At 51.6% G+C, this 24,887-nt stretch overlaps 1 protein-coding gene across 3 annotated transcripts in view; it reads left to right on the forward strand.

Annotated features, from left to right (window-relative positions):
• The window catches only part of MAN1C1 (mannosidase alpha class 1C member 1), a gene marked incomplete at its 5' end in the record, with an annotated part of 133,137 nt that overhangs the window by 77,274 nt on the left and 30,976 nt on the right, over nucleotides 1-24,887 (forward strand). For 2 of the 3 annotated variants that reach the window (XM_079697258.1, XM_079697259.1), the window contains 2 exons: nucleotides 22,193-22,308; nucleotides 24,699-24,779. The exons of the other annotated variant lie outside the window; for it this stretch is intronic. In XM_079697258.1, coding sequence (XP_079553384.1) covers nucleotides 22,193-22,308; nucleotides 24,699-24,779 — 197 coding nt within the window. The remainder of the gene's footprint in view (nucleotides 1-22,192; nucleotides 22,309-24,698; nucleotides 24,780-24,887) is intronic. 3 annotated transcript variants of the gene reach the window in all.

Here is a 24,887-nt window from a genome sequence, read left to right on the forward strand (position 1 = left end):
ACTTACAAGTCCAGGTAGTTAGTCTAGGACTGGTGTGGTGACTCCACTTCATTAGGGACTCAGGGTCCACCCTTCATTCTCAGCAGTGGCTTCTACCTTGTGGTCCAAGGTGGCTGCTCTGGCTCTGGTCATCATGTCCACATTTCAGCCAGCAGAAAGGGAAAAGGGGGAAGAGAAGGAATGTCCCTTCACTTTAAACATACTCTCCAGAAGTTGCACACCCCACTTCCACTTACATCCCCTTGGCCAGTACTTGTGCACATGCCTACTCCTAGCTGCAAGAGAGGCTGGGAAATGTAGTCTTTATTCTCATGGCCATGTGCTCAGATAGAATTATGGCTTCTGTTTCTATAGATATCAAGAGAGAATGGATATTAGGGGGCAACTAGCAGTCTCAACCATACTTATACTGTTTGCTCTGCTTGACAGGTCCCTGCCTTTTCTTCCATATGTCTCTCAAGTTCATTTTTAAAAACCAAGCTTACACGCTGCCTCATCCATGAAACCTTGATTTTAACCCCAGTTGAATCAATAGCACTATCTTTTTTTTTTCACTTTCAAATCAACTGTATTGATGTATAATTTCTTACAATAAAAGGCACCCAGTTTTAAGTGTACCTTTCAATGCATTTTGAGAAATTAACCACCACCAAAATCAAGATACAGAATATTTTTACCTCTGAAAGTTCCCTCACGCCCCTTGACAGTTCATCCTTCTTCAACTGCTGGCCCAGACCATCACTGAGCTGCCTCCTATCACTCTAGATTAGTTTGAACCTTCTAGAGTCTCTTATAAATAGAATCACACAGTGTGTACTCTTGTGTCAGGTTCTTTCACTTAACATAATGTTTTTAAAGTTCATCCACATTGTCATATGTATAATAGTTTGTGCCTTTTTATTGCTGAGTAGTATTCCATTGTATAGCCATTCCACAGTTATTTTTTTTCCAGTTACCAGTTGATGGACATTTGGGTTGTTTCCAGTTTGGGGCTATTACAAATAATGCTGTTTTGTATATCATGTACAAGTTTTTGTGTGGATGTATGTTTTCATTTCTCTTGTGTGTACACCCAGGAGTGAAACTGTTGGGTCATGTGTTAAGTGTATGGTTAACTTTGTAAGAAACTGCCAAACTGTCTTTTTCAAAGTGGATACATCATTCTCCATCCCCAGCAGCAGTGTTTGAGAGTTCCAGTTGCTCCACATCCTCATCTCTCTCTCTTTGGTTCTACTCTGGGAAATTTCCTCAAATTTATCATCCAGCTCTTCTGTAGGGTTTTTTGGGTTTTTTTTTTTCTGTCAGACTGTGTATTAATTAACAAGAGTTCTGTTTTACTTTGTGAATGTTCTTTTTTGAGCATCCTGATCTTATCTCATGGGTGCAACACATTTTCTTTTGTCTCTGAGGATATTTTTTTGTAGTTTACTTCTTCCTTCAGAGCCTCTGTGTCCTCTAAATATACTTTTCCTGATTGTTTGGGTATATGTATGCCTATTGCACATGTGAGTTTTCCCTCAAATGGCTGTGTGCATGTTAAATGGGGGCCAGAAAAGAAGATGGTTGGGGCTCCGGTGTGCCCCACACCCACTCACCCCACCCCCCAACGTGGTGAGTGGATTTTGTTGGCTGATGCCTCACTGCAGGGTGATGCAACAGGGAACTCTGGATATATGCTGGTTTTTGCTTTCTACAGCTGGTCAGAGTCTGCGTTGAAGATGTTTCCATTCTCCTATCTGAAAGTGAATTCCTGGCCTCTGCTTGCTGAGAGCCAGGTGGGCAGAGGGCTGGAGGACAATGTGGGGCAGTCCAGAAACCTTCCCCTAACCCCCACGCTCTCGGGATGGTGCCCCTGCCTCTGCCAGGTCTCCCACAGTCCAGAGGCCTTCTGTCTTACTCCCTTCCAAGTCTCAACCCCTAGTTTTCTGCTGGGACGAGAGGGAGACATTTTCGTGGCTGGGTAGACGTAAAAGAAAAGGGGTCTTACTGCCTTTAAGGCTGACTTTCAATAAATCCTTCTAGAGATGCCTGTTGTTGCCACCCATTCCAGACCCTGTGAGGTTCTCTGGTGTAGACCTGAATGCATGTGCTTTCAGCATCTTGGCTTAGATTCTGCTTTCCTGGCTTTGTTAAGTCAGTGCTACATGTCTCTCTCCTTAATAGAGGCCAAGACTGTTGCTCTTGCCTCTCCTCTGTTTGTTTTGTCCTTCTGAATTGATGCTTAAAAAAAATCTCATACTGTTGTTTCAGTGGAGTTTCGGGGTGGGGGTAGAAATAGAGGCTACTGCATTCATCTAACTCACTCTCCTTAATCATAATCTCTTGCTCTTCTAATTGCTTGGTTCCCTGAGCCTTAGCATCATCATCTATAAAATGGGGCAAGTGATCCCTTTCCTGACAGCTGCCCAGGAGCCTTTGTGAGGATTAGATGAATTTTTTTACTCATCTAATATTTACTGTTCAAATACCAGGGTTCTAAGTGATGCTTGGCTGAGGGTAGAGGGTACCTTCTAGAGGCTGGGGCTGGAGAATAGGCCAACCCAGGCTGAGGGATACTTTATCAGTTATCTATTGCCACAATGATACAGCATAACACATACCCACACACCTCACTGGCATGTAACACTAAGTTTTTATTTAGCCTGGGAGTCTTCAGGGTTTAGCAGCTCCAGGCTGGGTCGGCTAAGTGGCTTTGCTGATCTTGACTGGGGGTGGCTGACTGTGAGCTGACCTAGGAGACCCTTGGACAACTGGTCAGTTCAGCTGTGCTCCACATGTCTCTCGTTTTCAGTGGTCTCGTCCCAGGATGTTCTCATGTTGATGGCAAAGGGGTAAGACAGCCAGCCTCTGCTTACATCACATTTGCTGTCACTGGCTAAAGTTAGCCACATGGCTGAGCCCAGAGTAAGCGGACAGGGCAGGAAACCCTGCTCAGAGGGGCAGAGGGCATGGACACAGGGAGAAGTGAGAAACCAGGGCCGTCGATGCAACCTCTGTGCCGTGGGTGTGCAGGTGTGGCTCTGGAACAGAGCACGCCCCACCTTCAAGCTTTCTTCTACGAAACCCACAATACTTTGCCTAAACCAGGAAGCTGGGGTCCTGCTACCCTGATTTCTATTCAGTTGAAAGAGTCAGTCCTTTACTTACTACTCAGAGGAAATGGCTCTCCATCTTTAAAACAATCAGAAATGATCTCTCCGATAGAGAAATGCACTCCCCAGGCTTGGACTGGGCTGTAGATCACAGGCAACTGATTTAATCTGCTTAATTATTTGATTCAATCAGGAGTTAGCTTAATTATTTTCTTGCTTCTCACCTCTTTTGAATCCATTCTGGAAACTGATTATGTCTTTAACACCAGCCCAGAGATAAGCATTTCAATTGGGAAATGTAATTAGCCAAGGAAGATGAATGTGGGTGCCGCCCTTTGTCAAAGCACCATTAAAATCCAACTCTGGTCCGTACCAACGTGGTGGAAGACAAAGGGTGCAGTTTGCATCTCTCAGGACTGGAGAGGAACGCCCAGCAGGAAGTGGGGAATTAGGCGTCTTGGCATCTTAGAGACGGAGGCTCATTCATTCATTCAGGAGGCATTACTAGGCCAGTTCTGGGCTGATGCCAGAGATGCAAAGGTGAATTGGCCATGTCCCTTGGCCCAAAGAGTTCTCCTCCTAGAGGAAAGTATCCACGTGTAATTGTGAGACACGCGGTGCTGGAAATACAAGGGACGGAGCAGCTGACTCGACTCTGGAGCTTCACAGAGCAGGTGGTATCCAGCTGGGCCTTGAAGGATGAGCTGGAGCTGCCCAGGCAGAGAAGAGTAGAACTGCCTTCTAGGTGGAGGGCACAGCATGTGCAAGGGCACGGTGGAGTGAGAGCCCGGGAACTGTTGTAGAGGCAGATTAGGCCGCCCGGGGCCTCCTAGGCCCTCCTGCAGCTCCCCCCAGAGCACAGGTGTGCAGTGTGTCCTCAGGCCATCCCATCTCACCTTCCAGTGCCCCTCTCCCCCGCTGATCCTCCTTCTCCACCCCACTCTGCCTTTCAGAAGGAGTTCTAGAATTCTCCTGAAGTGTTTGTTTTTTGTTTTTTGGGGTTTTTTGCGGTACGCGGGCCTCTCACTGTTGTGGCCTCTCCCGTTGCGGAGCACAGGCTCCGGACGCGCAGGCTCAGCGGCCATGGCTCACGGGCCCAGCCGCTCCGTGGCATGTGGGATCCTCCCGGACCGGGGCATGAACCCGTGTCCCCTGCATCGGCAGGCGGACTCCCAACCACTGCGCCACCAGGGAAGCCCTGAAGTGTTTGTTTTAACAGAAGTTTAAGATACATGACTTTGGTGGGAGACTATGAACAGTCTGAAAGCTGGGGGGTGGATTCAGGACAACTAAGAACAACAGACTTGGGTTCTAGAGCCGAAGAATAGGCAGGCGGAACGGGAGGGCCGACAGCCTGGGCAGAGGTATGGCGGTGGAGTATGCTGAACTGAGTGTGATGATAGCATGAAAGGAGAAGTGGCTACTGAGCTGCCCAGGAGGGCAGGGGCTACGTCACAAAGGGCCTTTTAGAGGATAGTTGGAAACCAGCTCCTTGGCCTTGGCCTCTGTGGTGGGAGGACTGCAGGCATGGGGGCCTCTCTAACACTGCCTGGGCTATAGCTGCTGCTGCAGTCCCTCTCCTGCAAGTCCTCACTATTTCAAAAGCTGTACGTGCTCAGGGCAGTGGTCGCTGGTTTGCTTGGATCTCTGCCTGAGACTGAAGGCTGTCTGGAATGCGGTGGGGTGGAGAGGTTACCTGGCCAGGTGGCTCCTGCACCTGGAAGAGGGAGGGAGGACCCCGTGCTGCCAGGGCCAAGGAAACGATGAGCCACCACACCTGTGCCCACTTGGCTCCTATACACCTTTACCCTCAGCCATCGTTACAAGGAAAAATACAGTCAAGGAAGACCATGAGCTAACAGAAGTTGCCAGGCCCCGCCTCACTCTGAGACGCCACCCAGCTGTCTACCAGATCCCATCCCATCTGATTCATGCACACTTGAGTTTTTAATGGAGTGGTGACCAGTATGTGTGCAATTTTATCTGCTTCTTTTTCACTTGATAGGATCTGGTAGCCTCTTTCCCTGCCCTCCCTAAGTGGGACCCTTGTTGCTGGTGAGGCAACTGGTATAGGGAGAGAGCACCAACACTGTAGGCATTAAGGCTATGGTTACTGCTTACTTGCTGTGTGACCTTGGGCAAGTTGCTTAACCTCTCTGAGCCTCCAGACGTCATCTGAAAATGGAAATACTATAACCTCTGCTGGAGAGTTGACAAAATGCTCAGTTTGGTGCTTGGTATGTAGGACCTACTAAACAAGTGACCGTGATTATTATGGGACGTTTATAGGGTGCAGCTCAGATTACTGCCTAGTGCACTAGCTGGGTTACCTTGAGCACCAGTGGTTTAATCTCCATGAGCTTCAGTTTCCTCCTCAGTGGAATAAGGGTAATGGCACCCCTCAGGGTGGGTGTAAGGCTCAGACAAGTTAATTATTGTGAGAAAGGCTGTGGAAATTGATGCTTTTTGTCCTTGTTGTTTTTGATTCTTCTCTGTCTCTCCATAGAGCCTGGCCCAGGGCGTTGATGGTTTTTACTGTCAGGTGATTTGAGAGCCCCTCTCATGTCCCCAGCTAGCGCTGGCAAGTGGACATTGGGCAAAGGTTAGAGCACAGGAGACAGAGGAGGTCGGTGTCTGCAACCACCTGCCTGAGGACGGGGCGGCAGGACCATGTGTACAGGATGAGGTGGCCCTGCCCCTGAATCCAGGCTCCAGAGGCTGAGGGTGGGGCATTCTCCATCCCTACCTCTAAGCTATGGGTGAGGAAACCCTCTCAGCAGAAGGACATGTAATGACCAGGATCCTGTTAAAGTTGTCATTGCTCAGATCCAGCTCAGCACTTCACATACCACTCAGGCCTTCCTCCTGTCTTCTTACGGGGTCTCAGCACCAGTCCTGGGCTGGGAGTGCAGGACTGCTTAGGGGTGGGGTGCAGGGTGAGCCTCAGCTACCAATGCGGGCTTCCATCCTGAACCCCTGCTCCCTGCCAGACTGGCTGGCGGAATGCTAAACCGCACGAGGTTCTCAAATCTCCAGAGAGAGCAAGCATGTGCCCCGAGCACAGAACCTGGCAGGAGAACCCCAAAGCAGGAGGATGTGGGGCTATGCAGAGAAATGATAAGGTTTTGATAATAGTGTCTACCTGACATGTCTGAAAAATCAGACGTGCATCTTCCTGGCAGGGCATGCAATTCCCTGTTAATGAGTTGTGAGAGGCTGGAACAAGGTATCAGGGAGGCAGGGCCAACTCCTTCCCAGGGGAGCCACCAGGAGACAGAAGCCAGGCCCCAGTCCCTCCCTCGGGGGGCTCAGCCCTTTGGGGAGCATCTCTGCCAAGGGGCAGAACTAAAGTCTGGATTGAGGGTCTCCAATCTGGGTCAGGATCTGATGATAGATCTGGACCCCTTGCATGGAGCTTCTCCAAGACCTTGGCTGCACTCCCCCTGCCTCATCAGGGGCTGTACAAAGTCCCCTCCCCTTCTGGCTCTCGGAGAGACCAAAGCCACAACACCAGCAGTGAATGGCATCTCTGTAGCCTTCCCTGCTTGCAAAGCACCACTCACATTTGTCATCTTATTAGCCCTTCACAAAAATCTGCATTAGAGAAACTGAGACCCAGAGAGGCGAAATAACATGCCCAAGGTCATTCTGTATAATGGGTGTATTTATTTAAGGTAATGCTAGATGCTATGACAGATAAACCCAGAGACCTTTTTATGGATTGAGAACAGACATTTACTTCTTGCTCATGTAAAGTCAAATTGATGGGAGGAGGAGGGACCTCTGCTCATCACAGTCACTCAGGGACCCAGGGTGATGGAGCTTCCATCATCTTCAGTTTGTGACTCCCAAGGTCACCTCAGCCTTGAAGGGTCCCACAGGGGGTTTCATGGACCAGGCCTCAATATGTATGTAAATTATACCCATATTCCATTGGCCAGAACTTGGTCATAGGGCCCCACCTAAATGCAAGGAGGGTGGGAAATGCAGTTCCTGACTAGGTATAGAAGTTTCCCCACAACGGCTCTGCCTTCCTTAGAAGGGGAACATGATCTTTGCTGGACCTAATAGAGGGTGTTTTCCTTAAACAAAGGCTGGGGACCCTGGATCAGAGTTTGATGGGAGGTGGTCACTTAGAAGTCAACAAGTGACCAACATGGACTAAGACCTGGAAGAAGACACAGGATGTTCCTGACCCTTTGAGGTCAGAAACACTGCCCCAGCCTTCAATAAAGTCCAAACTCCTCAGCCTGGCATTCACTGACCTTCACAGGAGGACTCCAGCTTAGCTTGCAGCATTCCCTCCCTCGTCCCCCTCCCCACGTACCCTGTGCTCCTCCCTGACCAACCCCTCACCTCAGGGCCTTTGCAGGTGCTATGCCCTCTGCCTGGAATGTCCTTCCTCCAACTCTCCACCCTGCAGACTCCTGCTTGTCCTTCTTGATCCCAATCAGAGGTCATCTGTGAGGCTTCCTTCAGCAGAATTAGCTGCTTAGCCAGCATTGACTGAGAGCTCAATGTGTACCAGGCACTACGTGAAAGGCTTTATAGGAATGAACTCATACATAACCCCCCAAGCCTATGAGCTGGCCATCCCACTTTATAGATGAGGAACCCAAGCCTCTGAGAGGTTCAGAAACCTGCGTGAGGTCACACAGTGGGTGGCAAAGACAAATTCCAAACCCAGGTCTGTATGTTCACAGCTGAGACTTAATCACGGGGTAAACTTCCACCTTTTATTAGCACCTGTCACAATACATCACAATTATTTGCTTACTTAATAGTGTGCTCTGAATTTGCTGTCATTCTGAGAAAGCAGCTGCAGACTCCCTGAGGGCAGAAGTCACAGCTGATCCATCCTGGAATTTCCCTCACCATTGCCACCATGCGGAGGTCTGGGTGGCAGTTTTCTCTCAAATAAACTCCTTATCCTCCGAGAACCAGAACCAGAAATTCCTCAGATTATCATCTATCATAATCCCCTCCCTGCTTGCCTGTCAGTTTTTGAAAGTTAACCTGAAACCCTTTGAAAATGATCTGAGAGGCATAGCCCAGCCTTCTCCATGCATGACTAAGTGCGATGGCTTTTTAATGATTTGAGCTGTGCCTTCCGTGGATTGACAAAAGTGGATTACCATATATTTCTGAAAACTGCTGCTGAAATCAGATTTTTTTTCATTTTCTCAGTCATCCTCACAAACCTTTGCTGAGAATGACAAATACTTGGGCTTTAATTGTTTAGTCGCATAAGGGTGGCACCTCCCAAGTTCTGAGAACTGCTCTCGCTAGGAAAGAAGTGAAAGGCTTCCTGGGGGTCGATCTTTAGGAAATTGAAATGTGTGTTTTCTCTGAAGCAGAGGGAGCTGTCTTCTGGGCCGCAGCACGTTTGCTACATTTGTGAATTGCATAGGCCCCCAGATCTAAAACAGAGGCAGTTCTCACCCAGGAAACGTGCTCAGAGCTGTCATGCTAGGGATGAGGAGTGGGTGGACGTGGGAAGGTGGGTGAGGGGCCTCTCCCTGTTCAGCCCATGCACAGACCCTTCCCTTCCTGCTCCCTCTTTCTGCCAGACTCTGTGCCACTTCCAAGCCACCCACACCTTCAGGCGGGGTGTTATTAGTCCCTTTTGAGAGATGCAGACTCATGGCTCAGAGAGCTTAAGCAACGTGGTTGTGACCACACAACTGGTAATGTGTAGAGCCAACAGTCAAACATTTTGACTAGAAGCCTGTGCTTTTTCCACTATCATGTCTGCCTATAAAAAAAATCAAATAAAAAATTAAATGAAAGGTGACTCAGAGGCACCTCCTGCGACCCATTTACATTTAAAGAAAAAAAAAACACCTTCCCTATTCACCTATTATTGCATCTCTCTAGTAATATGCATTACCTGACATTATCCCCATTTCACAGATGAGGATGTTGAGGCTTATGTGGGTAAAGTAGCTAACCAGAGATCACACAGCTAGGAACAGTAAGGTAGGATTTTGTTCTACATCTCCCTGGCTCCAAAATAAATTCCTCACCTCATCCTTTGTAGGAAATAAAAATCTGCCCAGAGATCCCCCATCTAAGTTAGGTTGTCAACACAGGTAGGTCTGCCAGTGGGAAGCCTGTGTTAGTTTCTGTGTAAAATGCATGCACGTGTCCTTTCAGTTAAGGGGAGGGTCGGGGTGACTTCTATCAGTTTCTGGAAGAGGCCTATGCATTAAGGAAAGGGGAGGTCCCTGGTCTGTAGAGGAGGACAAGTCACCCTCCTGCTCTTCCCTGCATTCCTAGGGTGAATCAGGTGGGGCCATCGTGGGCCTGATGGGGAGAGGGCCAGAGCTGGTCTGGCCTCTGCTCATGCTTGCTCAGGCTCCTTCTCAGTTCTCTCTCCAGATTAATTCCACATACGTTTACTCAGACCCTACTGAGCGCCCAGCATCGTAGATGATTCCAAGATGAATATGACAGGATCTCTACCTTCCAGGCTCCTGCCTGTGAGAGAGACGGAGCAACACAGACCCTCCTGTGAGTTGGCCTGGCCAAGTGATCAGCAGTGGGACCCAGAATGGTGCAGGGAGGAAGCGTCACTCCTTTAAGGGGATCTGGGAAGGCTTCCTGGAGGCTGAGCATCACGGGCGGGGCTCCTGTGGGGAGAGGCACCAGCTCCTCTCACATAGGTGGTACCTGCTATAGAGGGGCACTGCTCCAGCCCACAGGTGGGAGGTGCTGCCAGGCCCTGAGGAGATGGCCTGGGGGTCTTGTGGATGTGGCCACCTCCCTGGGGCCCTCTCAGACCCTCTGAACCTGGCCAAGTTCCCAGAAATTGCACAGGAGCAGGATGGCACAGCAGTGAAATGCGGAGCCTCCGAGGCAGCCGGCCTGAGTTGAATCCTGGCTCCCCCATTCATCACCTTGGGAAATTTGCATGACCTCCCTCAGCCTCAGTTTCCCCATCTGGAAAAAAGCAACACAAATCGCACCCTCCTTATAGGGTTGTTGGGAAGCTTTTTAAAGAGGTGCCTCCATCTGCCTCCACACAGGCTCAATTGAGGCTGGCCTTGGAACGGCTGCTGCATCCACTGTGTGATCCCTAACCCTCAGGATGGGGTATGGTTGTCCCCATTGTACAGATAAGGAAACTGAGGTAGCTAGTAAGTGTGGCTCCAGGGCTCCACCCTTTCTGCTGGCCCATTCCCTGCAGCTCAGCCATCCCAGCGACTAGAAGGATCTTCCGCCGGGGCGCAGCTCTGTACCAGGCTCTCCCGGCCCTGCCTCTGCCATCTCTTTATGTTTCTTGGGGTGAATAGGGCCTCTTTGATTTCCTTGCTTTTCCCCTTTCCAGTAATCATCAGTCATCTTGTTATCACAGCCACGCATCTGTGCCTCTTGGCTCTGGTCCACAGGCTCTGTTTGCCATGATCAATGCATAGCTCTGTGTGGCCACCACGTATATCCAAGATGACATTGTGACCTTGCATCCGTGGGCCTGGGAGGCCCTGGTGCTTCCAGAGGGCAGCTGGAGGCTCCCCCAACGGGGCTGAAGTGAGGTGACTGGCTGATGGTGCCCTGTGCTCTTGGTTAATTCTTCTTGCCCCTGGACTGGTAACCAGCTCCCCACCAGCTAGGGGCGCCTCCAGCCACCTTCAGGGGACCCCAAAGCACAGGCCCAGGTGCTCCCTGCCTCCCTCCTACCCATCCTAAGTGACTAGTGGGCGCTCACCAACCCAGATGTGTAGCTCCCTGAATTATTCTACATGGGGTCTCCCTCCAGGACAGTTCACACAGCAGCTTGAGTATCACTTTAAAACACCAGGCAGGGCTTCCCTGGTGGCGCAGTGGTTGAGAGTCCGCCTGCCGATGCAGGGGACATGGGTTCATGCCCCGGTTCGGGAAGATCCCACGTGCCGTGGAGCGGCTGGGCCTGTGAGCCATGGCCGCTGAGCCTGCGTGTCCGGAGCCTGTGCTCCACAATGGGAGAGGCCACAACAGTGAGAGGCCTGCGTACCGCAAAAAAAAAAAAAAAAAAAACACCAGGCAGATGGGGATCTCCCTAAGCCCTCCACACAAGCCTCCCCGAGCCGCCAAGGCCCTGTGTGGTCTGCCTCCACACCCCGTCACCACCCACCATGTTCCCTCTTTCTCACCACCCCACACCACCTCTCTGCTCCACAAACAGGCCAAGACTTCCCCACTCCATTCCATTTGCTGTGCATCTGCCTGGCCCGACCCCCTCTTTCCTCCTGTGCTTCCTTCAGGCCTCAGCTCAAATGCCGCCCTCTCCTGACCGTACACCCGCTCTCTTTCCCTTTATCACATTTGGTCCTTTGTAACTCGGTGTCATCCGTGTGACACCTGGTTGGTGTCTTTCTCCCCCACCAGACCTTCCGCTCCTTGAGGGTGGGGACCAGGACTGTCCATTCTCCAGCATCAGGCACATCCTGAGCACTCCAAAATATTTTTTTGGGTAAATGAATAAATATTGAGCAAGTGACTTAATTCCTTGAAATTTCAATCTTCATCTGTAAACGAGGGACAATGATAGCGTTTTCACGAGGTTTAAAAAAGGTGTGTATGGGCTTCCCTGGTGGCGCAGTGGTTGAGAGTTCGCCTGCCGATGCAGGGGACACGGGTTCGTGCCCCGGTCCGGGAAGATCCCACATGCCGCGGAGCGGCTGGGCCCGTGAGCCATGGCCGCTGAGCCTGCGCGTCCGGAGCCTGTGCTCCGCAACGGGAGAGGCCACAACAGTGAGAGGCCCACGTAACGCAAAAAAAAAAAAAAAAAAAAAAAAAAAGATGTGTATAAGACTGTGCCTGGCACAAAGCGCTATCTGCAGCTGTTCTTATTAACCTCTGTGGTTTGCATCTAGGAGAATCTCACATTCCACAAGTGAACTTCGGTTGGGTGTCTGCCCTGGGCCAGGATTTCAGAGCACCATGGAGTTGGCCTCTGCCCCCCTACACCCCACCCACACCTCACACCACATTAGGAACAGCCTCTGGTGAGGTCACTGGCTCCTTGGAGGCTTCCTCATGTAGGTGTGAGGCAGTGGGCGGAGGGCATCGTTCAGTAGATCTCAACGATGCCTTTGCTCTTCAGGCTTCGATTAAACAGGCTTAGATTCAGCCCTGAAGACACTCACTGCCTGGGATGGACTTGAGAAAAGGACACAGATGACACAGATTACTATAATGAAAGTTGAAAGCAATTCGGTTTTTTTTTTTTTTGCGTTACGCGGGCCTCTCACTGTTATGGCCTCTCCCATTGCGGAGCACAGTCTCCGGACGCACAGGCTCAGCGGCCATGGCTCACGGACCTAGTCACTCCGCGGCATGCGGGATCTTCCCGGACCGGGGCACGAACCCGCGTCCCCTGCATCGGCAGGCGGACTCTCAACCACTGCGCCACCAGGGAAGCCCAGCAATTCTTTTAATAAATGTTCAGAGGAGGGCAACCTCAGGTCCAGGTGGGGCGATCAGGGATGTCTTCATGGAGGAAGCAGCATTTTCTCCAAGACTTAAAGTAGACATTGGATTTGGACATTTGTGGAGACATTTTGGGTTAGAGGAAGGCCTTCCAAGCAGAAGGAACAGCTTGAATAAAGGGCTGGAAGGTGAGAAAGAGTGGACCTCATAGAATCTGTAGTCCAGCTAGAGTATGGAAAACGTGACAAGACCATTAAGAAATAGGGCTGGGGGGCTTCCCTGGCAGTCCAGTGGTTAAGACTCCATGCTTCCACTACAGGGGGCACAGGTTCAATCCCTGGTCGGGGAACTAAGATCCCACATGCCACACAGCCAGTGAGTGAGTGAGTGAATAAATAAATAAATAAATGAATAAATAAGTGCTTTTGGATGAAAAAAGAAATAGGGCTGGAAGGGCATTATATCAGTCAGCTATTTCCAAAAATAATGCCATGTAACAAATTATTCCACAGTGAGTGGCAGGCAACAGTGAGCATTTATTTCTCATTCATGTAGCTGCAGATAGGCTGGGGTTTGGTTTAGCTAGGCTGTGCTCAGCTGGTCCAGGTCTGCTCCACCTATCTCTCATCCTTCATGGACCTTCATGGCTATCTTAGACTTGCTCTTCTCCAGGTGAAAGGTGGACACACAGGAGGGCAAACCCCCCCATGCAAGCTTATTTCAAACCTCTGTTCAAGTCACATCCACTAATCCCATTGGCAAGTCTCATGGCTAAGCCTAAAGTCAGAGCCAGTTTTAATTCCCTACCCACCATGAGGCCAAAGCAGGTTACATGGACAAGACCAAGGTTGATGGAACAGGGATGTTTACCCTCCCCATGGAAGTAGAGGGATAGTACTGGGCAATTATCTAATTTGCAGGTAGAAGCCAGAGTATGGACGGACTCTGGGTCTGCCCTCAGGAGCTTCCCATAGCAGCAGTTGGATTTAGTGTCTCTTGGGGCGAGCAGCCAGGGCTTCGGCTTTTGCTCTTCTTCCCACTGAGGCAAGAAGTGTGTTAAAAATATCACAGTGCCTGCCCAGCTTGGTCCCGACTTGCTGAGAGCCCATACCTCCTGCCCGCCTAATCTGCAAGGGATCCTAGCTTTGCCTTCCTCTGCTGGAACTGAGCCTTATGTTAACAGCCCCGTGCATTGAGCACCTACTCTGTGCTGGGTGTATCAAATTCTCTTGTACTGAGTGCCTGCTGAGTGCTCTTTGTATACATTCATCTGAACTGGCCACGCCGTTCTGAAAAGGAGACCCCATTGTCCAATTTTTCTGAGGCCCAGAGATGTCAAGTCAGTTGCCCAAGATCACACAGCTGGGAAGGGACGAAGCTGGGATAACCAAAACCCATAAGGTCAAATGGTCTGGAAGGTGGTGTCTGGTTACAGCTCTGCCCTGAGCTGCTGTGCGACTTGGGAGGATCCTGGGTACTAATTCCTCCATCTGCCTTTTCTTCTCTCAGAGATGCTCTGAGATAAAAGCACTTCAGAGCTTGCTACACAGCGCTGTCGCAGGGAATTTTTTTGAATACCAGTTTCCAGGTCCGACTGCACCCTCAGCTCTTACTTAAAAACAAACAAAACGTTAACATTTTAAAACATACCTGGTTTTCCATCAAGGAACCCTGTCCAGTAGACTGCTTCAGTGAACCGTATCTGGCCATTCGTCACAATGGACCTCATCCAGTGGTCGGCTACAACAAACATTCTCCATCCGGCTGTGGCAGCAAAGCGTGGCATCTGTTTGGGAAGAGTGGAGGAAGCCATTAGTTCCACCAGGGCCCTGACGTCTGCCGCTGTCCATCTTATTCCTCTGACAGTGTTTTCCTTGGATAGCTGGCCACTGCTCTGCGTGGTATGTTTTCTCCGAGGCCAAGCGGCCTTGTAAAGTGTTTGGAAATCCCTAAGAAAGCGCTGTGGGCATTTCCACCAGCCGTTTATTCATTCAACAGCCATTTGTCCTTGCCTTCTCAGTGCCTGGCCTGGGGATGGATGCTACGGCTCCTGGGAAGAGTCCGAGCCAGCCACTGCCCTTTGGGATTCACAGGCAAAGATGTACGGTGTAGTGCGAACAGTGCTATGAACGGAGCACCTGCAGCAGAACAGGGCAGGCTTGCAGAGGAGGGAGTGGTCAGCTCTGCCTGTGGCTCTGGAACATTTGAGAGAAGACACAATGCTGTTGCATCAGCAGACACTGCAGGGTGTTTAGGGACCTGCTAGTGGTCTGCTCTGCGTAGAGCATTGCATGCAAAGAGAGCAGGAGGGAGGTGAGACTAGAGAGGTTGCCAAGGCCTGGAGCACAGGCACCCTGCATACTGTGCCCAGGACTTTGAACTTGGAGAACAGGAGGCTTTGAGGGCTTTTTTTAAGGGCAGTGACATGGTCAGACCTGATCACCTTTTATTAATCAGCCTCTAGTAAGAGCATTCTGTTGGGTTCCAAGAATAGTTTGTAAAAAATATCTTTAGTCCTTCTGGAGGCACCAAGAAACCTTTTTCTGGAAACACTCAGCCCCTGAACACAACTTTATGTGATCCAGGAAATAACCACCTTGGAAAGATTCAAGGAAAATATTCCTATTGGAGGAAAACAAACAAAGAGATAACCCAGACCTGATAAAAATGGAGAGGTCCTAATCCCTAAAAAGATTTTATGCAGCCGGAAGACCTGATGTGGTTTTAAACAATGTACTTTGGGGTAGTGGGGATATCGCTTTAATTCATTTTCATAGAAACCCATGTGGCAGAACATTCCAGCTGCTACTGCTGCATAACAAATTACTCCAAAATTTATTGGCTTAAAACAATTATTTTATTATGCTCACAGATCCAGTGGGCTAGGAGTTCACAAAGGTCACAATGGGGACAGCTTCCCTCTCTGCCAGGATATATGGGCCCTGACCTGGGAAGGCTTGAAGGCTGAGGGTGACTTGACAGCTGGAAACTTCTGGAAGCTTTTTCATTCACATGTCTGGAATTGTTGCAGACTGTTGGCTGGAACCTCAGATGGGCTGTCAGTCAGAAAACATGTATGGCTTCTCCATCTACTCTCTCCTTGTGGGCTACCTTGGGCTTCCTCACAGTATCATGGCTGGTCCCAAGAGCCAGCATTCCAAGAGACAGGAAGTAGAAACTGCCTGTTTCTTAAGGTCTGGGCCTGGGAACTAGCAAATCATCCATTTTGCTTTATTTTGTTATTCCAGGTAGTCACAAATTTCCACCCAGGTTCAAGGAGAGGAGAGTGGGAAGAGGTCCTCTTGTGGGATGGGATATCCTGCGGCATCCGTCTTTGGGAACTGTGACCTGCCCCACAGCCATATTGGTTTCTTTGGAAGCTGAGAAAAACATTTGTGTTGTTTTCTTTACAGATTAAGAAAAGTCTGTGTGGATTACATCATCAAATTAAATGCAACCATTAGTACTTGGCTCTGGAGATACTGTGGTACTAGGCTACGCCTTGGGTGATTTTTGTTTCTATCTAAATGTTCTTCCTGGAGCTTATGTTTTCCAGCCTGACCCATTTCTCTTTGCTAATATAATGTCACATAAAAACCTCATCATCATTAATATGGCAGAGTCAGGAGAGGGGATACAAGCCACAGTCCAGCAGGGCAGGGTGGTTCCTGGCCAGGCAGCCCCCAGGAGAGGAGGTTATAGGAGCCTGGGGTCCATTCCCTTGTAGAGCCCGACACGCGTGACAGCTAGCTCTGTGCAGGGCACCGGTGTGGACACACTCAGCCACCCTGGCCGATGTGGCCGCAGCCTGCTGGGAGGGTCTCCTCTGTCTACTGGCACCAGCCCCTAGAGCAGACAGTTGAGCTGCCCTGGTGACCTGGGTGGTCACAGAAGATGCCCGGGCAGTAGGTTCAGTCTGTTCAACTGACACGTTGACCTTTAATGCCTCTGGGTGCCAGACTATAGCCAGGCACTGAGAGATATGAATGAGCCACGGTCCCCTCGAAGCCTTCCCTGCCCAGGAGGAGGGGGCCCTTTATTCCCAAATACTTGTCGGGCACCTGTGATGGGCAGGAAAGTGTTCTAGGCAGTGGAGGGCAGCAGTGCACAAAACAGAGCTCTCCCCGCCCGGAGTTTCACGCTCCATCAGGGAAGACAGTAAATAGGGAAGCAGACCCATGTGGAACGTTGCTAGGGATAAAGGCACTGGGAAAAAATAAAGAGGGAAGAGGAAGAGCGATGGGGGTGCTATTTCAGCAGAGCGATCGCAAGTGCCAAGGCCAAGACTCTAAGGCTTGGAGGGCGCCAGGAGCAGCAAGGAACTGGAGTGGAGGGAGAGAAGCCAGGCAGGGAGAGGAGGCCAGGGCCAAATCACAGCCTCCGAGACAGGGGGGAGCCCTGAGAGGGTTCTGAGCAGAGGAACGGCATGATAGGACTTGCATTTCTGAAGGCGGTAGCCCAGAGGAGGTGAGGAGTGAGCAGAGGCTGGAACCCTTGTGAAGACAGAGCCGCCAGGATTTGCTGTGGGACCAGATGTGGGGGCAAGAGACACAAAGTCAAGGGCTTGGGGCCACAGCTCTTGGGAGGAGTGGGCTGGCATTCGCCGAGGTGGGAAGACTGCGGGAGGGACAGCTTTGGAGGGAGGCGCAGGATTTGCTTTCAGATGAGTTAAAGGTGAGATGTGTGTGGACCTCCGAAATGTGAGTAAGGAGTTATTGGATAGTGAGTCTGGGCTCCGAGGTCAAGGTCCTGGCTGGAAATTTAAATCTGGGAACCATCAGCATGTGGATGGTATTTAAGCTGTGAGAGCAGATTGAATCACTAAAGGAAGGAAGGTAGACAGAGAAGAGGCCCAAGGGTGGAGCCCCAGGCGCCCCGGTCTTTAGAGGCCTGGTAATGAGGAAGAACCAGCAAAGGAGACTGGGAAGAAGCAACCACAGGGTGAAAAGGAGAAGCAAGAGGAAGAGCGGCATCCTGAAGGCCAAGATCCAGCACAGAGTGAGCGTGGTGCCAAGGTGTCGGTACAGGTGCCGGAGACGGGCCAGCCTGGTCTCCTGCCCTCCAGCCTGCCCACCCCCACTGGCAGCCGTCTCTTGAGTGTGGAGACAACTCTGCTGCAGACTGTGCCCCTACTATTTCGGAGGACAGGGCAGTAAATTGACGAACCCTTTAGAGTGATGAGAAAGGAGCACTTGTCGTGGCGATGGGGGTACACGGAGTAGGGGCATGGAGGGTGGGCCCTGAAGGGCTGGGGGAGACTTCTCAGGGAGGGTGAGACTTCATGCAGACTGTGGGCTGAGGATCACAGTGGCTTCCTGGGTGAGGAGGCACTGGGCAGGCTCTGGACCCCTCAGGAGCAGGTGGAATGGGGAAGGCAACTCCTAGCAAAGTTTGTAGAAGAGTCACAGAAGTTGGGGAATGTGCTGAAGCTGCAGGGAATAGGGAGGGGCCCATTAGGGTTGGGAGCTCTGGCCTTTGGGGCTGCTTGGAGACAAGGCAGGGAAGGGGTGTGAGAGAAGCATGAGCCTCAAGGATCTCATGGTCTAGTTAAGGGGCGAGACAGAGCCCCACAGTGCAGGGCAGGAATGGAGGGTACCTGAGTGGGAAGCCCAAGAAAGTGCTACGGGAGGTCTCTGGGCGGGAGGAGGTTGTCTGGGTGCAATCAGGGAAGGCTGCCAGTGGGAAGTGACCTTGAAGAAAGTGCAGGCTTTGCCCAGAGGCACAGAAAAGCTTTCTTGTCAGAGGAGACCACACATGCAAAGATAGGAAAGCCAGAGGATGCAGCCTGTGTCCAGGAAGCAGAGCTTGATGCGAGATATTAGCCAGATCCTTTAGATTCAGACCCAAAAGACTTTACGCACACACACACACGCACAACTCTTTATTGTATGGTTGTACTGTGAAGCCACTGCAGGTTCCTGAGCTGGGGATGGACACAATGGATCTGGTTTTCGGGAGACAGATCAGGCGACAAGATACAGGGTGAATCAGAGGGGAAGGAAGGGGTCCGGGAGGTAGGTAGACCCTTTTGGAGGCAAGTGCACACCCAGGTCAGGGGTGGGAAGCAGCAGACACAGGTGGGACCCATATGACACTTTTCCTTTAAGTTGGGTCAAGGCTTTTGCAAGCCACATCTTGTGCCTACACTGCCCAACAGGGTGGTGAGAGGCCAGTAATGCAGGAGGGTCACAAGGCCTCAGTGACCCCAGAAGACTTTGTGGCGGGGCTGCGCAGGGCCAGCTGGGGACAAGGAGGGCCACACTTCTGTTTGTGGGGACAAGCACATGTGTACCCAACATCATGCCAACTCCTTTCCATCCACCCCCCCACTTAACCCTCCCAGCAGCCTTACGAGGTTGGTCCTACTGTAATCTCCATTTTTTCAGATGAGAAAAATGAGGCTCAGTGAGGTACGGTGACTTGCCCTGCACACAGCTAGTACATAGTGGAGCCAGGATTTGAACCCACATCTCCCTGGCCAGGCCAATGTTTCAAGGTGAGCTAAGGGACCCCAGAAATAAGAACAATGAACTGATTTGTCAAGCCCTTACACCGTGCCAGGCATGTACAGATGTCTTTATCAGGTGTATCTAGGCTGAGCAGTATATGATACCTTTGTCCCAGCTCAGGAACCTTCAGTGGCTCCTCGGTACCCCAGCCCAGTGGTCTTCACCTCATTTTACAGATGAGAACTTTGACACTTAGAGCAGATGTGTTGCTGGCCCAGGCTGGGATGTGAACCCAGAGCTGTGTTCTTTTAACAGAAGAACACAGGAAGGGGAGACAGCAGGGGCCTTGTGAACAGCAACAGTTCAGAGCTAGAGCCGGGAGGGTGGGCCACCCAGGAGAGTGGGCCGCCCAGGCCCAGGGAAGCTTCCAAGCTGGCCACCTGACTCTTTGTGCCCCTCTGGCTCTTTACATACAAGTTGTGGGCCTGCTGACTGAATAGGCGGCTGTCTTTTTCCCTGGAGAGCTGCCCCAGGTCGGCTGCAGGTGCAGATAGAGTTGAATTCGGGATAGGGCCTTCTCTCCTGCCCGGCCTAGCCGCCAGGTAACCTCTGGCCTGAAACGGAAAGCTTTCCAATAAGTGCCTTGCTGGCCTGCAGCCCAGCTGTGTGGTAGGTGGGAGCGGAGGGGGAGGAGGACTGGGACACCCGAGAGCAGGGGTGGAACCTTGCCAACAAATCTCTTAGTGAGTCGCCTCTTCAGCCGGCTGCCTCGGGAGTGTTCGGGAAGGACAGCTGGTCACGAGGAGCCCTGGCTGCCCTCCCGGCCCAGCCAAGGCCCCGGGGCCTTGGGACTCAGGGTTGGCCCAGGAGACGGAGGCCCTCTGGGGTGAAAACACCAGGCAGCCCGGGGCAGGATCCAGAAATCGGGTACCCTGGGACGCCTCTCCCTTGACCTTGAAGGACACACAGCTTGGGCTTCTCTTCTCTTCACACGTCAGAGCAGCCTCCTGCCCCCGCAGGGGAGGGGGACTTAGCAAGCAGATCCGAAATTGTTTTCCCAGGGAATTGAGAGGCCCTCTCATGGAAAACACACTACACGTGGCCCGGCCTGGGGCTCCACTCCTCCCTTGGGCTAATCTTGGGCGAGACCTCTCTGGGGTCCTCATCTATGAAATCTAGGGGTGAGGCAGCCGCATCTCAAAAATCCCTCCAGGCCCTTAAGAAGTCAGGTTTGAGGCCCTGTGGTTAACAGGAAGGGACCCAGGCATCAGAGCCAGGAGTGTGGACCCCAGGCCTGTGCCCTTTGGCCTGGGCATGTCTCAGTCCCTCTCTGTCCATGTGTGGCCCATCTGTGTCCCAAGGCCTGAGCACCTCAGGAGGGTAAAGAGTTCCCACGAACGAATCGTGCTCAGCCTTGGACACCTACAGGGGAAGCAGCCAGGATAAACCAGAAAAAGATCAACTTTGTTTGGCTTTGAGTATGTTTTCCTACTAATCCTTAAGTGTAGGAGGGGTTGACATTCTGGAAATTCCCTTCAACTCAAATGCCGTCCCAGGACACGTGTCTCTGAATTGGGAAACGCCTGCATCCCCCAGCCCTCCCCTCCCTCCACTCTTCCTTGCAAACCCTCCCTTCTGGAAATGTGTCTTTAACCTCCAGACTTAACTTTCTCCCAACTTCTCCCAGATCTCCCTCCCATCCTTTTCCAAGCCGTGCCCTTTATCTGACCTTGCCCAGCCTAGAGAGGTGGTTAAGTGTTTGAGTTTCACAAGGATTCTCTGCCTGCGAAGTCAACACAAGTGAGCAGTTAAGGAAGCACTAATTAAGGAGATTAGACGCTAGCTCTGAATGCAGGAGTGCCCGCAAAGCCGTGCTTCAGACTCAAGTGGGGCTCAGCACCTGTCAGCGAGCTCTAGTGTCCGCTGGGGGAAGGTGGAGTCTGTGAGTCTCAGTGCTTTGAGCCTCTGCAAGGAGGACATTGAAGGAACAATTACTCCTCTGAAGTTACCCTCTAGTCCCTAAAGGAAATTGCTGCTGCCTGCGATGACTAAAGTTGTAAGGAGCTGATGGGAGGCCACCATCTCTTCCAGGAAGCCCTCCAGACGGCCCCAGGCACATCTCTTTCTCCCTCCTTTCCGCCTTTACCGTCCTCTAGAAGGCAGGCTCTGGTTGTCCCATGTGGGAAGTTCTTCCTCATCGCTCTGCTGTCCAGTCTGTGATGTGGAAAACTGCACAATTTTCTCAGCCTTTACTCCCAGGACAAGAGTCTAAGGCCCAGTGGCAGGGGCCAGGCCTCAAAGCTCACGCTTTGTGTACCCACTGGCCTAGAGCAAAAGTGGCCACGGAATCTTTGGTTTGTGCACTTGTTTAGTTTCTTTGTCCAAACTGTCTTTCCGTTTTTTTTTTTTAAACAGAAATAAATTTCTGGTTATAAAAATAATCCACGAGCTGAAGAAATCAAAAAGCACCTGTAATCCCAGCACTCAGCAATAAGCACTGAATCACTTCCTGCCAGACTTAATTCTGTTCAGGCTCATCCACATTGGCAAACAGCAAAGAAATTATATTGTGCTTTTTTTTTTCGCAATCTACTATTTTTTAGCTTAACAGATCCCATGCGTATCTCCCCAACTATCATAGGTCTTTCTCAGTTGTGTGAATGTCTGCATAGTGTCCTATTTTATACATGAGCCACAATTTGTATAACTACCCTCCTATTATTGGACTTGGAGGGTTTTTTCCCAACTTTTACCCATTATATATTATACGGCAATAAATACCTTCCTGGATAAATATTTATGAACATCGTTTTGTTCTTAGAATAAAATAAAGAATGGCATTGAAGAGTCATCGGACTGGCACATTTGTTAAGATTTTGTGGACCAAATGCCAGTTCACCCACCCACCCGCCACCCCCAGCATGACAGAGAAGTGGTGGGCGCTCAACTGGCCCTGATGGTTGACTTGCTGGCAGATGTAAGAGTGGACCAAGGTCTGGGAAGCAGCTCATCCCTTGAACTCAGTCTTTCCAACCCCCCACCCACTCTCTGCTGCCCTGAGGAAGAAGCAGCCCATGGGGGGACTCTGGGTCCTGGATGTGGCTTCAAAGGCTGGTCGCCCTGGAGCCTCCCTGGATCATGCCTGGGAGCCTGCCCAGGCATTTAGAGGAGGCCCGAGGAATGGTGGCTCGTGTGATTGGGGTGGAAAGGACGAGACTGACCCATCCTCTGTGCCTGCAGGAGGCCTCAGCGGGGCAACGGTCATTGATTCCCTCGACACCCTCTACCTCATGGAGCTGAAGGAGGAGTTCCAGGAGGCCAAGGCCTGGGTGGAAGAGAGCTTCCACCTGAACGTGGTGAGTCAAAGACCTCCGGGGTATTAGAGCCAGAAGGGGCCCGAGAGGTCAGTGACCCGCTCCTCCCAGGCTGCCCAGCAGAGCATTCTTGGAAGCAGGGTTCCATGCACCCTGTGCCAAGGCCCCTCTCCTCAGACCAGCCTTGAGGTGGGGGATATCCCCCCATCCCTGGCCGGCCCATGAGTATTTACCAGCCGGAACTCCCTAGGGTGGAAGACAGCCATTCTTGCCCTCCCTAGGGTGCCAGGCACATTGCTTCCACCCAGGAAGCCCCTCCTGGGACTGAATCTGTCAGACAGAACAGCAGCAACAGGGGAAGCGACTCTGGGAAGGGAGAAGTGGTTATCTGCTCGGAGCTGCCCTCACCTAGAGGTCCCCATCCACCCCCGTGCTGCCCTCTTGAGAGTGAGAGGGGCAGGGGGAGCTGTCTGGTTTGAGGCCATGACCAGGTTTGGGACCCTCTTGGTTTCCAGTCTTGCAGGCATCCCTGGTCAGAGACCAGGGCCTTGGGGCGGGGATGCTCATGTATATGGATGGTACAAAAGCCTTAAATACCAGATGCCTCTCCCTCTGATCTCTCAGCCCAGACTAAAGTAACAGATCCATCCTGGAGGTCTCAGCTCCCCACAGGGAGGCTGTTTAGGTGGTTTGGGGGAGCAAGACATGGAGACAGATGGGTAGGGGGAAGGGTCACATCAAAACACACTGTCGGGCTCCATCTGGGGCTCCACAAGTGACAGATCCTGCTATGAACCGGGACAGCTCCTGGCAGAATGAAGGCCTCTGCTTCTGGAGAGGCCCATGTCAGAGCAGAGCAGGGCAGAGAGACAAAGTGGGGAAAGTCCGGGAAGGCAACGCTACAGGAGAGCCTCTGGCTCAGCTCGCAGCCTGGGAAAAGTCATTTAACCTTCCTGGGCTGTACTTTCCCAACCAATAGATGGTACAATGATAGTGCCTAATTCACAGGCTTGTGAGGATTAACCACCACGGAGGGTTGTAAAAAGCATTTTATGACACTATAAAGTCCAATACAGATAAAGTGGTGCCATCATCACTGTGATGATTTTGAGGCTTGTTATGACTTCTGCTAGTCCGTGTGAGGCGAGGAAGTTCAGAATCCTCCCATTTCCTACAGTATCAGAGGCAGGAGAAGGAAGGAGTGTCTCCATAGCCCACCTTGACCCCTCTGCAGATGGTGGGTAGACAGCGGGCCTCAGGCAGCTGCCTGAGGAGCCAGGTGGTGGCAGGGCTGGGCAAGCCTAGGGACATTCACACAGGCTGGGACACATTGGGAGTGTCCCTGGAAGAAAGCAAGATGGGGTCTCTCCACCTCTCTGAGCCTGGGCTTTCTCATCTGAAAAGTGGGAATGATGACTTCACCAAGGACTGTAAGGCAAAAGAGAGTAGCTTTGCAAGTGCTCTGTTAATGGAAAAGCTCTCCCAGATAAAAAGATGACCACTGTTGTCATCAGTAACAAAAGACCGTGATGTGGGAAGTATGCCAAGGGGAGCCCTTGGGGGGCAGGGGGGTTATAACAGGCACCTTTATGAAGCCATGCCCAGCACTGGGAAGGCACCGGGCAGGCATCTCACCTGCCCCACTCAGGATCTCATATCCACCCTGCTCGGGATGAAGAAACTCAGGCAGGGAAAAGCGAAATATCTTGCCCAAAGTTCGAAAGCCCGTTGAGTGACTCAGGTGGGATTTTAACCCAGATCTGGTCCTTGGCATGATGCCTCAATACCCCTGCTTTGCAGTCCACACTTCAGAAAGAAAACAACCATGATTAAGGCAAGTGTGGGTGTGCCCTGAGGGCTACAGAGCTGAGGCTGAGAAACTGCTGGTTTCCTACTAGGATCTGCCTGGCACCCCTCCTTTCCGCCTCAGAACCTCCTGCGAGAACCTTCCACTTGCCCTGTCACCCCAAAGAAGGACCACACCATCCTCCTGCTAAGCCAGGGGGCTCTCTCGGGGAGGAGGGGGCCAGACAGGAGGAGGATTTGCCTCTCCTCAGGCTAAGCTTCAGCCAGCAGCTCCCCACACAAGTTCCTGAGCTCCTTGGAGAGCAGCCAGGCATAACTTTGCTCCGATGGCCTCCAGCAAAGGCTGGGGAAGGAAGCCAAACCCAGTGTTTATTTGGAACTCTGTAAATGTTCAGTAGCTGCCCGCCAGGCAGGTGCTGATCCCTCTCACCTTTTGCTCTGAAAACCACCACCAAAGGTAGCCTGGCCCGCTGGGCAAGGGCTTGGAGCCCGGTGCAGGTGTGGCCAGGTCAGTGGCGCAGGGGCAGTGGCAGGTGTGACCTGTCTCAAGGGCTTGGCTGCCTCAGGAAGCCCTGTGGCCATCTCACGAATGTCCCCACTGCCCTCCCTGTCTTTCCGCCCCGCAGAGTGGAGAAGCATCCTTGTTCGAAGTGAACATCCGGTACATCGGAGGACTTCTCTCGGCCTTCTACCTGACGGGAGAGGAGGTAAGCTGGCCTTTCAAAGCCCCTGGACCATCCAGGCTGGAAAGGGCTCAGGAGAACATCCAATCCCACCCCCTCATTTTACCAATGAGGAAACAGGGGTTCGAGGGG

Source organism: Hyperoodon ampullatus, assembly GCF_949752795.1.
Source record: "Hyperoodon ampullatus genome assembly, chromosome: 2".
Taxonomy (NCBI): Eukaryota; Metazoa; Chordata; class Mammalia; order Artiodactyla; family Ziphiidae; genus Hyperoodon; species Hyperoodon ampullatus.